This window comes from Stegostoma tigrinum, chromosome 8 (assembly GCF_030684315.1).
Source record: "Stegostoma tigrinum isolate sSteTig4 chromosome 8, sSteTig4.hap1, whole genome shotgun sequence".
NCBI lineage: Eukaryota > Metazoa > Chordata > Chondrichthyes > Orectolobiformes > Stegostomatidae > Stegostoma > Stegostoma tigrinum.
Genome location: NC_081361.1, coordinates 37,405,185 through 37,422,131, shown reverse-complemented (window position 1 = coordinate 37,422,131; position 16,947 = coordinate 37,405,185). Strand labels below are relative to the sequence as shown.

At 42.7% G+C, this 16,947-nt stretch overlaps 1 protein-coding gene across 5 annotated transcripts in view; it reads right to left on the bottom strand.

Annotated features, from left to right (window-relative positions):
- Positions 1-16,947, bottom strand: part of nek7 (NIMA-related kinase 7) — a 249,284-nt gene that overhangs the window by 164,886 nt on the left and 67,451 nt on the right. For 4 of the 5 annotated variants that reach the window (XM_048539495.2, XM_048539497.2, XM_048539496.2 and 1 more), the window contains exon 3: positions 15,486-15,575. The exons of the other annotated variant lie outside the window; for it this stretch is intronic. In XM_048539495.2, the coding sequence (XP_048395452.1) occupies positions 15,486-15,548 (63 nt within the window). In that variant the 5' untranslated portion in view covers positions 15,549-15,575. The remainder of the gene's footprint in view (positions 1-15,485; positions 15,576-16,947) is intronic. 5 annotated transcript variants of the gene reach the window in all.

Sequence of the window (16,947 nt, the reverse complement as noted above, 5' to 3'; positions counted from 1 at the left end):
TTTCCCCCCACGGTGATCGAGAACGCCCTTGACCGCGTCTCCCGCATTTCCCGCGACACATCCCTCACACCCCGCCCCCGCCACAACCGCCCCAAGAGGATCCCCCTCGTTCTCACACACCACCCTACCAACCTCCGGATACAACGCATTATCCTCCGACACTTCCGCCATTTACAATCCGACCCCACCACCCAAGACATTTTTCCATCCCCTCCCCTGTCTGCTTTCCGGAGAGACCACTCTCTCCGCGACTCCCTTGTTCGCTCCACACTGCCCTCCAACCCCACCACACCCGGCACCTTCCCCTGCAACCGCAGGAAATGCTACATTTGTCCCCACACCTCCTCCCTCACCCCCATCCCAGGCCCCAAGATGACATTCCACATCAAGCAGAGGTTCACCTGCACATCTACCAATGTGGTATACTGCATCCACTGTACCCGGTGCGGCTTCCTCTACATTGGGGAAACCAAGCGGAGGCTTGGGGACCGCTTTGCAGAACACCTCCGCTCAGTTCGCAAAAAACAACTGCACCTCCCAGTCGCAAACCATTTCCACTCCCCCTCCCATTCTCTTGATGACATGTCCATCATGGGCCTCCTGCAGTGCCACAATGATGCCACCCGAAGTTTGCAGGAACAGCAACTCATATTCCGCCTGGGAACCCTGCAGCCATATGGTATCAATGTGGACTTCACCAGTTTCAAAATCTCCCCTTCCCCTACTGCATCCCTCAACCAGCCCAGTTCGTCCCCTCCCCCCACTGCACCACACAACCAGCCCAGCTCTTCCCCCCCACCCACTGCATCCCAAAACCAGTCCAACCGGTCTCTGCCTCCCTAACCGGTTCTTCCTCTCACCCATCCCTTCCTCCCACCCCAAGCCGCACCCCCCGCTACCTACTAACCTCATCCCACCTCCTTGACCTGTCCGTCTTCCCTGGACTGACCTATCCCCTCCCTACCTCCCCACCTACACTCTCTCCACCTATCTTCTTTACTCTCCATCTTCGGTCCGCGTCCCCCTCTCTCCCTATTTATTCCAGTTCCCTCCCCCCATCCCCCTCTCTGATGAAGGGTCTAGGCCCGAAACGTCAGCTTTTGTGCTCCTGAGATGCTGCTTGGCCTGCTGTGTTCATCCAGCCTCACATTTTATTATCTTACTGTAATAGTTGCTCATTTCTGATAATGAAATGGCTGGAGTTTGAAAGAAAGAATTACAAATGTGAAGGCTCACTCCTCCATGTACTTGTTGGACATGTTAAAAGTCAAATTTAAAACTGTTTTACTAGGGGGCACATTTCTAAATCTTTCTCCTCACTTTAAAAAAAACCCTCATGTCTTTTTTATAAACTCAGAGGGTGGTTCGCATGTGGAATGAACATCGTGAGGAAGTGGTGGATGTGGATACAATTACAATGCTTAAAAGATATTTGGACAAGTACATGAATAGAAAAGATTGAGGGATATGGGCCAGGTGCAGGCAGGTGGGCCTAGATTAGTTTGGGATTATCTGGCAAGGACTGGTTGAAATGAAGAGTCTGTTTCCCTGCTGTAAGACTCTCTAAATATAAATTTTAAAAAAAAACTTACCAGACAATAAATTCACTCATTCTAATGTGTACTTCATTCTCAGTTTTTCCAATGTGAGTCATTCAATCCTTTATTTTGATTCATTAAGAATATGCATGTCTGTTTGTCACATTGCACACCATGGTCCCAAGATGGTGTGTTATTCTCACCAAGACATTTTCAACTCACTTTTGAGGAATTTAGCGAACAGGACACTGAGCACTGAAGACGACCGGAGAACTCAAACACCATAGGCGACTACTGTTACTCGAAAATTCAACATAATATAGCATTACGGCTAGAAAAATTGCACCCATTCCTGGTCATACAATGGCAGAGATGAAATGGAGTTTAAAACAGAATCAAGACTAACTGTCCATTGCTAAAGAACCAGACTGCCAATACATATGCACATTTGAAAATATTAAGACGTAATTTTACAATTATGAAAAATATCATGAAAAAAATCGACTATCTTGTTGCAACCAATAGCTATCTTTATTATGAGGACTGAAAAAAGTTTCAGCGATCTCCCATAAGTGAATTTACAAGCATGACATTGTATCCATGACCCCTGATGAAAAGGGAATTTGAGTCATGTGTAAGTAGTTACAGAGTATAGTCGGTGATGGAAACATGAAGGGATAACTGAATACATGAATTATCATTTTAAAGCAGTGAACTGTTCTATTGGGAGCAGTTAAATTATGATTAACAACCACATAATTTATAACCTTTCACACTTAGTAAATTAGAAGCAAGCTTTGCCTCTGCTTAAAATGTCAATTTCCAATATCATATGAATACATCAATTAAAACTTTTTCCCCAATGGTAAATTGTCTCTTTATGGCAACAACTATTGGAAAATTGAACAGCACAAGAATAGTTAAAAATAAGGCTCAAAGAGAACTGTGTAATAACCTTCAAAGTCAAGAATACAGCTTCCACAGATCAAACGTTGCAAGATGAAGTTTCTCAAGTCCAAAAATATTCATTCTGAAGATTCTGTATGTTTGTTTTGAGTCAAAGTGTCATAATTTATGTCCAGAAGTTTCTCTCTCTCTTTCCAAAGGAAATATGCCCACGAAAACTTGAATTTCCATCAAACCAGACCTCAGGAAAACTCTAATAATGCATAACAGCAACAGAAACTTAAAGAATTAAAAGCTGTTTTTCTGAGTACATAAACATTTACTTGCAACGAGGGGCATGGATATGGTGAGTGGCCAAGGTCTTTTTCCCAGGGTAAGGGAGTCCAAAACTAGAAGGCATAAGTTTAAGATGAGAGGGGGTACGATTTAAAAGGGACCTGAGCGGTAATATTTTCACACAGAGTGCAGTGCATGTCTGGAACAAACTGCAAGAGGAAGCGGAGGAGGTAGGTACAATTACTACATTCAAAAGGCATCTGACTTTATGAGGGAACCAGAGAACTCCAATGACTTGCAGATTTGTGATAATTATTATTATTAAAATTAATTTATCGATTAAACTTAAAGCATATGATTTGAACTCATGTCTCAACATGATTTGATCAAATTTCTGAATTACAAGTCCAGAACATACCTAAAAATTATCCCATTCTTTCCCACAATCAAACCTGTTCAATCAGTCTCTCCACATGTACAATGTGTAACACTTGTATAAATACACAATTACATTAAAATTCTTCACAATTTTCAATACCTATTTCAATCCGTAAAATGCAACAAGTAATAATGGTGTTACATTCTTCCAGCACAGGTCATCCCATCCAATTCTATTTATTTTAAATGCAAACTTGGAAGTTTTCACATCTACCTACCCCACAGAAAAACCTTAATGTTATTTTGGTACTCCTGTTCACTTGATGTTCATTCAATTTTAACTTAAATCTATTTTGATGATAATTAGCAAGTGACAGGTGACACCAGGACAGGTGTGTGCAGTGCCTGCAGAAACGGAGGATAACAAGAAGGGCATTTTGAAACTGTAATATCACAGGTAAACCAAAGGGCTGGTATGTGACCATTCTCACGGAGTGTGTACAAGTAGCTGGAAATTAGTAAATCTTAAGTTGTAAAAAAATGTTACTTTAAATCATATCGCTCTAGTCTATTATTAAAATTAGGGATATCCAAGCCTAACTCAGAAATTGGTGTGGTAGAAGTGGAAGTTCTAGTTTGAGGCACCCTGGCACCAGTATTTCAAAGAGTTCATACCTGAACATAGTCTGAGATAGTCAGAACTGCTGATGCCAGAGTCAGAGGTAACAGTGTGATGGTGAAGGGACACAGTAGGCCAGGCAGAAGAACAGGAAAGCTGACATTTCGGGTCAGAAGGAAAGGTCCTGACATAAAAACGTTAGCTTTCCTGTTCCTCCGATGTTGCCTGGCCTGCCGTGTTCCTTCAACTCCACACTGTGTTATCTCATACCTGAACTGTGTCAGGACCAATATTCCAGACAGCTGCACAATGAGGGAAATAGAGGGTTTTTTAAAACTAAACAGTGGGAACAAGAAAACAAAGTTGGGAAGATGTGGTAAAGCAAAGAGTAAGGGTAAAACAAGACAGAAAGACTCTAATATGGGAAGTAATAAACAGACAATGACAGAAAGGATAGAAAGTACAGATCCAAGAATGAACAAACAAGAACGTCTAGAAGTTACAAAAAATAAGACAAAAGGGCAAAACTAGATGCTCACAGCATTTGAAACAAAACAAATAGAACTGATCTGAGGCTGCAGAATGACACAGACTAGGTCCTGAATATTGAAGAGTACATATCATTTGGGGAAAAAAAAATTAGAAAATGTAGAGGGGTGGCTCTGGTAATTAATTATTCCTTTAAATTCATTCATGGGATGAGGGCACTGCCAGCTATGCCAGCATTTGATGCCCATTCAAGAGGACAGTTAAGAGTCACATTGTTGTGGGCCTGGAGTCATATATAAGAGCAGGTGAGGGTGGCAATTCTCTTCCCTAAAAAGCACTAGTGAATGAGATGAGTTTTTCCGACAATCAACAACGGACTCATGGTCATCATTAATTTCTTAGTTCAAAATTTTATTGAATTCAAATTCCAATATCTGCCATGGATGGACTCAAACCCAAGTCCCCAGCACATTACCTGGATCTCTTCATTAACAGTCCGGCAATAATGCCACTAAGTGATCACCTCCCTTTACGAACACAGTAGACGGGATCACCCACAGACAGTATCCTATGCAAGCCAGATCGGGAGTCCCGCATGGTGTGTTGCCTGCCCAGTGCCAGGGTGCAGGACATCTCCGACCGGCTTGAGGGGATAGTGGAGCGGGAGGGGGAGGATCCAGTTGTTGTGGTCCACGTTGGGACTAACAACACAGGCAAAGCTAGGGTAGAGGACCTGTTCAGGGATTATCAAGCGCTAGGAAAGAAATTGAAGTACAGGTCCTCCAGGGTCATAATCTCAGGATTACTGCCGGAGCCATGTGCCAATTGGCATAGGGAGAAGAAAGTTAGGGAAGTAAACACATGGCTAAGGGATTGGTGTGGGAAAGAGGGATTCCATTTCATGGGGCATTGGCATCAGTTTTGGAACCAGGGGGATCTGTATCGTTGGGACAGTCTCCAGCTGAACCGATCTGGAACCAGTGTTCTACAAAAAGGATAAATAGGGTTGTCAGTAGGACTTTAAACTTCTGTGTCGGAAGTGGGGGGGGAGAAAGGACAGCAAAAGTGACAGGGAGTACGGAGTTAAATGGAAAGAAAAGCAACAGGATAGCATGTGTACACGTGGGTTTAAGCTCGAGGCAGACTAGGAATACAGCAAAAAGGAAGGTTAGCTTAAGACATCGGAGGATTTCCAATATCTCTAATAACAATAAGAAAGTTAGCATTAAGGCACTTTAGCTAAATGCTCGTAATATTCGCAACCAAGTAGATGAATTAACAACACAAGTCATCTTGAAATGATTATGGTGTGGTAGACATCAGAGACATGGTTGCAGGGAGATCAGGACTGGTGGTTAAACATCTAAGGATTTACAACTTATCGAAAAAGACAGGGAGGTGGGCAGAGGGGGCGGGGTTGCCTTGTTTGTGAAGAATGAAATTAAATCTACGGCACTGAATGACATAGGGTCAAAGGATGTGGAGTCTGTCTGGGTGGAGCTGAGGAACCACACAGGCAAAAAAACCATAATGGGAATTATGTACAGACTTCCTAACAGTGATCAGGACCAGGGGTGCAAGATGCACCGGGAAATAGGTAGGGCATGTCAGAAAGGCAAGGTCACGGTGATCATGGGGGGACTTCAATATGCAGGTAGACTGCGTGAATAATGTTGCCAGTGGATCCAAATCAAGGGAATTCATGGAAGGTTCACAGGATGGCTTTTTGGAACGGCTTGTGATGGAGCCCACAAGAGAGCAGGCTATTCTGGACTTAGTGCTATGTAATGAGCCACATTTTATAAAAGATCTGAAAGTAAGGGAACACCTAGGAGGCAGCGATCATAATATGGGACAGTTCAGTCTGCAGTTTGAAAGAGAGAAGGCAAAATCAGATGTGATAGTGTTACAGTTAAATAAAGGTAATTACAGGTGCATGAGAGAAGAACTGACGAAAATCAACTGGAAGCATAGGCTAGCGGGGAAGACAGTAGAGCAACAATGGCAGGAGTTTCTGTGTGTAATTGAGGACACGGTACAGAGGTTCATCCCCAAAGAAAAGAAAGATTACCCAGAGTAGGATTAGACAGCCATGGCTGACAAAGGAAGTCAGAAAATGTAACAAAAAAAAAGAAACAACCTATAAAGTGGCCAAGAACACTGGGAAATCAGAAGATTTGGAAGGCTACAAAAACAAACAAAGGATAACAAAAAGAGAAATAAGGAAGGAGAGGATCAAATATGAAGGTAGGCCGGCTAATAACGAGAGGCAAAAGTAGACACTGGGCCGCTCCAAATTGATGCTGGAAGGCTAGTGATGGGAGATAAGGAAATAGCTGAAGAACTTAAGTACTTTGTGTCAGTCTTCACAGTGGAAGACATGAGTAGTATCCCAATTAAGGAGAGTCAGGGGCAGAATTAAGTATGGTAGGCATTACAAAAGAGAAAGTGCTAGAAAAGCTAAAAGATCTAAAAATTGAGAAATTTCCTGGCCCCGATGGGCACACCTTAGAATTCTGAGGGAGGAGGCTGAGGAAATAGCGGAGGCTTTGGTTGTGATCTTTCAAAAGTCACTGGAGTCTGGGAAAGTCCCAGATGATTGGAAAATTGCTGTTGTAACCCCCTTGTTTAAGGAAGGATCAAAACAAAAGATGGAAGATTATAGAGCGATTAGCCTAACCTCAGTTGTTGGTAAAATTCTAGAATCCATTGTTAAGGATGAGATTTCTAAATTCCTGGAAGTGCAGGGTCTGGTTAGAACAAGTCAGCATGGATTTAGTAAGGGGAGGTCATGCCTGACAAACCTGTTAGAATTCTTTGACGAGGTAACAAATAGGTCAGACTAGGGAAACCCAGTGAATGTTATCTATCTGGACTTCCAAAAGGCTGTTGATAAGGTGCCTCACGGGAGGCTGCTGAGTAAGGTGGGGGCCCATGGTGTTCAAGGTGAGCTGTTAGCTTGGATTGAGGATTGGCTGTCTGACAGAAGGCAGACAGTTGGGATAAAAGACTCTTTTTCAGAATGGCAACTGGTGATGAGTGGTGTCCCGCAGGGTTCAGAGTTGCAGCTGCAGCTGTTCACTTTATATATTAATGATCTGAATGAAGGCACTGGGGGCATTCTGGCAAAGTTTGCCGATGATACAAAAATAGGTGGACAGGCAGGTAGTACTGAGGAGGCTGCAGGAAGATTTAGACAGTTTAGGAGAGTGGTCCAGGAAATGGCTGATGAAATTCAACATGAGCAAATGCGAGGTCTTGTACTTTGGAAAAAAGAATACAGGCATGGACTATTTTCTAAACAGTGAGAAAATTCGTAAAGCAGAAGTACAAAGGGATCTGGGAGTGTTGGTCCAGGATTCTCTGAAGGTTAACTTGCAGTTAGAGTCTGTGATTAAGAAAGCAAACGTAATGTTGTCACTTATCTCAAGAGGGTTGGAATATAAAAGCAGCGATGTGCTTCCGAGACTTTATAAAGCTCTAGTTAGGCCCCATTTAGAATACTGTGCCCAATTTTGGGCCCCACACCTCAGGAAGGTCATACTGGCGCTGGAGCATGTCCAGCGGAGATTCACACGGACGATCCCTGGAATGGTAGGTTTAACGTACGATGAACGGCTGAGGATCCTGGGATTGTATTCATTAGAGTTTAGAAGGTTGACAGGAGATCTAATAGAAACTTACAAAATAATTGTCTGGCTTAGAAAGGGTGGATGCTGGGAAGCTGTTTCTGTTAGGCGGGGAGATTAGGACCCGTGGGCACAGCCTTAGAATTAGTGAGGGTAAATTTAAAACAGACATGAGGAGACATTTCTTCAGCCAGAGTGTGGTGGGCCTGTGGAAATCATTGCCATGGAGCGCAGTGGAGGCCGGGACATTAGATGTCTTCAAGGCAGAGATCATTATATTCTTGATCTCACAAGGAATCTGGGGCTACGGGGAGAGTGCAGGGAAGTGGAGTTGAAATGCCCATCAGCCATGATTAAATGACGGAGTAACTCGACGGGCCAAATGGTCTTACTCCCACTCCTATGTCTTATGGTCTTAAGTTCAAGATATCAGAATGTAGAAGTGACTCCAGTAGAGATAAGCAACGACAAAAGCAAGATATGACTTGAGAGTGATGTACATGCCCCTAACAATAACCCCACAATAGGCTGGAGTATAAAGGAAGAAATAACGAATGCTTATCAAAATGGTTGGAAAAAATTATTGACTATTTTAGTGTAGAGAGACAGGTTGGAAAACATCAGATAGGCAAAAGTAACTAAGTTGAAGAGTTCATGGAACATTTTGGATGGTTTTGGGAACAGCATGTTCTGGGGCCAGCCAAATAACAGATGATAATAGGCATGGCACTGCACAACATGAATGGATTAATTCATTCAACACCTCATTTTCCGCATAGGGACCCTACAGCCCGCCGGACTCAATATTACGTTCAATAATTTTAGGGCCTAAACTGTCCCATGTCCTAGCCACCACGCACCCTCCCCCCCACCCCCCCACCCCACACACCAGCCTCATTACCACATAGCCTGTGACTGTCACACTCCCGTTCTTAATCATTAACAGGCCCCCATTCACCCTCCCAGCCTGATCATTAGCAACTCCCTCCTCTATCCAACTGCCTTTCTCTCTCTTTGGATTCTATCCTATCGTTTACTCCCCACCCCACCCACCTCCCCATTTTCTATACATAAATTGATGTTTTCCCAGTCACCATCCCCGAAATGTTAACTCCGTTTTCTCCTCCACAGATGCTGCCAGATCTGCTGAGCTTTTCCAGTAACTTTGCTTTTGTTCCTGATTTACAGCATTCGCATAATAAAGTGTGAGGCTGGATGAACACAGCAGGCCAAGCAGCATCTCAGGAGCACAAAAACTGACGTTTCGGGCCTAGGCCCTTCATCAGAGAGGGGGATGGGGTGAGGGTTCTGGAATAAATAGGGAGAGAGGGGGAGGCGGACCGAAGATGGAGAGAAAACAAGATAGGTTGAGAGGAGAGTATAGGTGGGGAGGTAGGGAGGGGATAGGTCAGTCCAGGGAAGACGGACAGGTCAAGGAGGTGGGATGAGGTTAGTAGGTAGGAAATGGAGGTGCGGCTTGGGGTGGGAGGAAGGAATGGGTGAGTGGACGAACAGGTTAGGGAGGCAGAGACAGGCTGGGCTGGTTTTGGGATGCAGTGGGGGGAGGGGAGATTTTGAAGCTGGTGAAGTCCACATTGATACCATTGGGCTGCAGGGTTCCCAAGCGGAATAGGAGTTGCTGTTCCTGCAACCTTTGGGTGGCATCATTGTGGCATTGCAGGAGACCCATGTTGGACATGTCATCTAAAGAATGGGAGGGGGAGTTGAAATGGTTCGCGACTGGGAGGTGCAGTTGTTTATTGCGAACCGAGCAGAGGTGCTCGGCAAAGCGGTCCGCAACCGGAAGAGTCTGAGGATGATGCGTTGTATCCGGAGGTTGGTGGGGTGGTGTGTGAGAACGAGGGGGATCCTCTTTGGGCGGCTGTGGCGGGGGCGGGGTGTGAGGGATGTGTTGCGGGAAATGCGGGAGACGCGGTCAACGACATTCTCGACCACTGTGGGGGGAAAGTTGCGGTCCTTGAAGAACTTGGACATCTGGGATGTGCGGGAGTGGAATGCCTCATCCTGGGAGCAGATGCGGCGGAGGCAGAGGAATTGGGAATAGGGGATGGAATTTTTGCAGGAGGGTGGGTGGGAGGAGGTGTATTCGAGGTAGCTGTGGGCTCCTGAGATGCTGCTTGGCCTGCTGTGTTCATCCAGCTTCACACTTTATTATCTTGGATTCTCCAGCATCTGCAGTTCCCATTATCTCTGTTACAGCATCCGCAGTTCTTTTGGTTTTTATGAACGGATTTTATAATGGCTTTGTTGTGTGGGAACCTAAGAAGCAGTGACCACAATATGATTTAATTTTACATCCAGTTTGAGAGACAGAAGAGTGTATCCAAGTATTTTCAACTTCAATAAAGGTGATTATGAGGGAATGGAAGCTTAGCTAGCTAAAGTAACCCGGCAAATTAAGTTAAGGAATAAATCAATAGAGATGCAATGGCAGACAAAATTCACAGAATACAGACAGTTCAAGAAGAAATAAAAATCGAGGTAGAGCTCACCATCCATAGTTAACAAGAAAAGTTAATGGGAGCATTAAAAATTACATAAAGATGGAAGACAACTGAAAAGTATGGACAGAACATAAACGAGCAAAGAATGAAAAAAATTGATTAGGAGAGATAAATTATAGTACAAGATAAAGCTAGCTAGAAAAACAAAAGCATACATTGAAAAGTTTCTACAATTTTTTTCAGAAAAAAGTGTTAACAAAATAACTTGCTCCTGTCGAAGACAAGTCTGGGGAATACAAAATGGAAAGCAAGGAGATGGCAAATGAATTGAACTGGTATTTTGCATCCTCAATTGTGAAGACTAATGCAAGGAACATCAAGAATTAGCGACGAGCCAAGGAATGAAAGACAGGAAGGACCTCAGGAAAATTACAATAACTAGTCAAGTGGCACTGAGCAAATTACAGGAGATTCAGGCTAACAAGTGTAAGACGGGCTAAGTGGCTTACTCCCATTCCTGACTTCATAAGATCCCCGGGCTCAAGAGTAAATAAATGCAAGCAAACCTCATAATTTCACAATGTACATTAAAATGAATTATTTGGTCATCTAAAGTCAAAGAGCACTTATTCTGAGTATGTAGTTTTAAAAGATATCAGAAGCCTTTCTGAACCTGACCCTGCAATCTTGCTGCATGTACGAATAAGTTAATCATACACTTTACATGATCCTCTAATATCACAATGTGTCAGCACAGAGACTCCTTCTCATGCTGTCTGATGTTCACTGAATAAAGTAAATCAATCTGACTCATTGACGAGCAGTTTGGTTTCAGCATTTAAAATCAATACTTTGGCTCTATTCTATGAGTGTTTTTCTCTTATGGAATAAAACTTGAAGAACTTGTATTTTCCATGCAGTTGACAAAATGCTATGCTTATTACCGGAGGCTGTGCCAGCTACATTAATAAATACTAGTATCTAGATTGCATTTAATGCACATACATTATTTTGTAAAAGACATGGGCATCCGCACGTATGCTGTTTTGAAGACACAAATTGTTGAACAATCTGTTGCCAGGAATAGACAGGCCAAGAATTGCAAATTATAAATTTAAGGGCAACTAGGGCCACTCTGCCATTGAAGTCATGAAATAGCATCCTGCAATTAGCCTTCCCATGCTTTGCACCAAGTTTCACACCGATTACCCATGAAACGCCACAGAAAAAAATTAAACCTAGTACATGATCGTGCAAGTAGCCTCTTAGCCAGATGATAATTGTCAGTAGCTGCCATTTAATTTCCCTTGCCTAGAAAGTCAACTCATATAAAACTACCAGTTTTTACATTTTTACTATCAAATATCCTCTATTCCTTTCTTCTGCTCTAGTTCAATTTTCTTTCCCTTTATTTTCTCTTGGCATTAAATTCAACACTTCGATTCACAATGCTCAGTCCTTTACTTTACATTTATCTCAATAATTAATCCTCATCGATCCCGTTTAGCCTATTTGTACACAAACATTTGTCCCACTGTTCACACAGGTCCAAGATGCCATGTTGTTCCGCTACATCACTGAACAATAGAATAATGGTGTTATCAGCTCACACTTCCAATACTCTGGGTAAACATGCACAAACAAGCCTAACAAACAACATGCTGGGAGATGTCCTTCTCCAGCTAAATCAGTGTCAGTGTGAATTCACACATGGCTTTAAGGTATAATTCATTAGTGGGCCTTCGATCATAAGATGGCATTTTTTTCCCCCAACCTGATCCTGATCTGCTGTTTAATTACATCTAATATGTCTATTTTACCCCTTTGCCAGGCAGCCAGGTGTTTTCAACTGTCAGTGAACATGCTGCAAACTTTCCCGCACTATCACGACAATGCTGCCTGCTTTCTGTTCCCAAGTACTGAAACGCATACAATTTCCTTCATTTCTTTCGAGTGATAGTCATAAATTTGCAGCATTCTCATTCCCTTTCTGACTCTAACCTGAAATTAGGAAAAAAATGTTATTCTGTGTTGCTTATAAGGATGAAAATTTTTTTAAAATTAAATCATCTGTGGCTTTATTTCTGTGCACATGAGGGGATTAGGGAAGAGAGACAGTGAAACAGAGATTGGCTATGATTCAGCTTTTTCTGGCTCTGCATAACCACTTAATTTACACTCAATCTTCAAGGGTGATGGGCTGAGTAAATCAAGTACTTATTTAACTTATTTTATTTAAAGTTCAGTAGTTCAGTTCACATTCGTCCATGTGAAGGAAACCATTTTTTTCCCCAATACTTTAGATGACAGTCACATTCTAATGGAATATAGAATTGCATTGTTAAATAAACTTTAATGCTTATGGGCAACTCATGACATTTCCACACAAGTTCATTCACACACATTCAGTGACCTGCCCCAGGGTAACACAGATGATTTATATTGACAATTCCAAACAATAGAGTATAGGTGTATTGATCCATTGTAATACAAGGTGTGAAATTTAATACATACACATATGTATATAAACAAAACTACTTTAGTGAGTTTCATTACTGAACAAGAGAGTGTGGTGTTGATTTGTTCCAAAGGGGTTTAATTATTAACATGTAAGAATTTCTGTAATCATGGTAATTTATTTTAGAACACAGCGTATGAGAGAGGGCGAATGACGGATCGATCTGAGGGGAAACGGCTTTGTTTACATGGGATGAGCTGAATGAGCAAATAGATTAAGCAGTTGTGCATTAAGATTCAATTTGCAGGATTCAGAATTTTTTTTAGCATAGAGGCAACACCAGCAAACTTGAAGAAACGTTTTGGATTTTGGATTTTCACAAGTCTTGGTGGAAGTTGGATGTATGAAACACTTGCTCCTGGAGAAGGGAGATAGGTAACCTATCTGAAAGGAATAAGTTTTAAAAATTCCAGAACAGAAGTGTTTAGTTAAAATGCTGATGGAGTCATTTGTTACACTGAAGCAATTCACCAAAACTCCTTAGACAGCACCTTCCAGATTCATGACTATTTCCATCTCAAACAACAAAAGCAGTAGATACATGGGAACACCACCACCTGCACTTTCCTGTCCATGCCACTCACTTCCTGACCTGGACATGTGGTGCCATCCCTTCAGTACAAGATCCTGGAATTTTCTCCCTAATGGCATTGTGGGTCTACCCACTACTGTACATGGACTCCAGCAGTTCAAGGAGACCACTCACCACAATCTTTTCAGAAGCAACTACAGACAGGCAATAAATGCTGACCCAGTCAATGATGCCCACACTCCATGATAGTATTTTAAAAAAAACTGTATTGTTAAAAATTCTGGTTTCTATTAGAAAATAAAGCAAATTCCCATACATTCAGTCACTGAGAATGAAGGCTAACAATAACTGAGTAGTGCACTAGGGTTAATCATAGTTCAGCAATGACATTAACTGCAACAGAGTAAAGGTCCTGAAAACCATTTTATCAGACTAATAAAACAATGGAAGATAATTTGCTTTCAACTACCACAGGCTAAAACAAATTTACAAACAAACTGAATCCAGAAGTGTCAGAATTAGAAGATATTTGTAATTACACTAGCTCCAGACTGGAATCAAATCCATCACAACTTCACTGAAGGTAAGCATTGCTTTTTATTCATTCCTGAACACAATTCATGCACCACCATTCTTCCCTCATCATTTCTGCTAAAGGTGTTTCATCACTGGCAAAGCCGAAAAGCCACTGGTCTTATGAAAAATCACAAAGCAATAAGCCAAATATATTTGTAACAACATGCTTAGGTCCTGTCAGCCTTGCCTCAGTAATAGTGATAATGGGAACTGCAGATGCTGGAGAATCCAAGATAACAAAGTGTGGAGCTGGATGAACACAGCAGGCCAAGCATCTCAGGAGCACAAAAGCTGACGTTTCGGGCCTAGACCCTTCATCAGAGAGGGGGATGGGGAGAGGGAACTGGAATAAATAGGGAGAGGGGGGGAGGTGGACCGAAGATGGAGAGAAAACAAGATCGGTCGAGAGGAGAGTATAGGTGAGGAGGTAGGGAGGGGATACGTCAGTCCAGGGAAGATGGACATGTCAAGGAGGCGGGATGAGGTGGTAGGTAGGAAATGGAGGTGCTTGAGGTGGGAGGAAGGGATGGGTGAGAGGAAGAACAGGTTAAGGAAGCAGAGACAGGCTGGGCTGGTTTTGGGATGCAGTGGGGGAAGGGGAGATTTTGAAGCTTGAAGTCCACATTGATACCATTGAGCTGCAGGGTTCCCAAGCAGAATATGAGTTGCTGTTCTTGCAACCTTCGGGTGGCATCATTGTGGCACTGCAGGAGGCCCATGATGGAAATGTCATCTGAGGAATGGGAGGGGGAGCTGAAATGGTTTGCGACTGGGAGGTGCAGCTGTTTGTTGCAAACCGAGCAGAGGTGTTCTGCAAAACGGTCCCTAAGCCTCCGCTTGGTTTCCCCAATGTAGAGGAGGCCACACCAGGTACAATGGATACAATATACCACATTAGCAGATGTGCAGGTGAACATCTGCTTGATATGGAAGGTCACTTTGGGGCCTGGGATAGGGGTGAGGGGGGAGGTGTGGGGGCAAGTGTAACACTTCCTGCGGTTGTAGGGGAAGGTGCCGGTGCGGTGGGGTTGGAGGGGAGTGCGGAGCGGACAACGGAGTCGCGGAGAGAGTGGTCTCTCCGGAAGGCAGACAAGGGTGGGGATGGAAAAATGTCTTGGGTGGTGGGGCCGGATAGTAGATGGCCCAAGTGTTGGAGGATGATACGTTGCCTCAGTAATAGCTCTCCACTTGGTGAAGAAGTTCCCAGGTTCAAGTTCCTTTTCAGAGCCACATGCTGTCCCTTCCGTGCAATACCAAGGGCCAGCAGCATTGTTTTCAGGTGTCATTTTTCAGACAGGACATTAAATCAATACCTATCAACTGACTCAGAAAAACACAAAACATAAAATCAAACAGGAGTGTACTACCAGGTATCTTTGCCAATATTTCTCCCGTAACCAATATAACACAATAATACATTATTTGGCAAGTAGTGCCCTGTGTCCTGAAATTAAAGAAGATATTGTATAAAACTTTAAGACGTTTCAAAAAAAAACCAAAGAAACAAGCTTTACAGCAGCAAATGCACAATAAGTTTTTTAAATAATTAACAGCAATACCTGTGATGGAAATGCAGAAACTGCAACATGACCAGCAAATTGTTGAGAAGGTTGCTCATCCATAATGTAAGAGAAAGAAGATCCTTCTACCTAAGATATTAAAGGGAGCAAGTTTACTAATGTAACATCATTACCCTGTGATTGTCCTTCAGTGAATTCATGAAAAGTGCATTTCCATTCACATCACAATATTTGGGATAAAACAGCTCTCCTGAAATTATAATTCAATTCCAGTTTCATAACTTCGTCACTGAATGCAATTTTATACTACAACAAAAGTAGCAGTTATTTAAGCAAGCATATTTCCATCAGATTTTCTTATTTTATGGCATGTTGTGTCAAAGCTTTTACATTCAAGATCTATGACAAATCTAATTCCCAGATATTTCAGTGCACTGTTGAAGCACCACCTTGAAGATGCATCTCCTTGACAAAAGGTGCAATTTTGCAGATGATATTTTAAAATGACATCTTGGCATGAAAGAAACTTGCATTTCTGAAAATCTCCAAAGCTATAAATTGGTCATTTAAATAAACGAGTAATGAAAGGAAATGGCCATGACTAAGCATCAAGCAGCGATACTAACAAATAAAATCCTGATATGCATTTTTGGTTAAGAATACGAGATAGTCTAGGATCCAAGTTCTAATTCCATGGGAAGGGGATCAGACAAGGGCTGAGCTAATAAGTTGAGTTTAACACTAACATTGATTGTGTGCGTCTCGAGACGCACACAATCAGAGTTGATCTCAGTGGAGTTCATCCAAATGTGGGGTTCTGAAGCAGGTTGTCCTTCAACCTAGATTTTGTCAATTGCCAGCCTGTTTTTTGGGTCGGTTTTAGTGGCAAGTAAACATGGACCTGTGACTGGCTCATTTTCAGAGTCCATGCAAACACACAGTCTGTCACTCACTCACTTGCACACACCCTAACTCATGCACTCATTCACATACACACACACTCTTGCACAAAACCGCACACATGACCACTCATGGACTGAGGGAGAGGGAAAAGGAGAGAAGAGAAAAAGAGTGAGAATGAAAACGAATTTAAGTTTGGCAGGGAGGGGTGTGAGGTCTGTTCAGTAGTTACTCAGGAATTCCACTATATAATACTGAGATAGCAAGACCTGCAGATGCTGGAGTCAGAGATAACAAAGTGTGGAGCTGGAGGAACACAGCAGGTCAGTCAGCACCAAACGAACAGGAAAGCTGACGTTTTGGGTCGGGACCCTTTTTCAGAAAATATAATATTCTTCCATTTCTTGAGTAAGTGTTTTAATTAATTTTAATTGGCACTATCCAAAGTCTCTGATTTAAATTGAGGAATTTGAGGTGTTAGAATTTAGAGGAATTGGCCGGTGGAATATTCAGGTTCCTGAGCTAATTCTTTCAGAGAACCTGCTACCATGCACAACTCCAATGTATGCTGGCATAACAACTGCCTAGGCAATGGAAATTT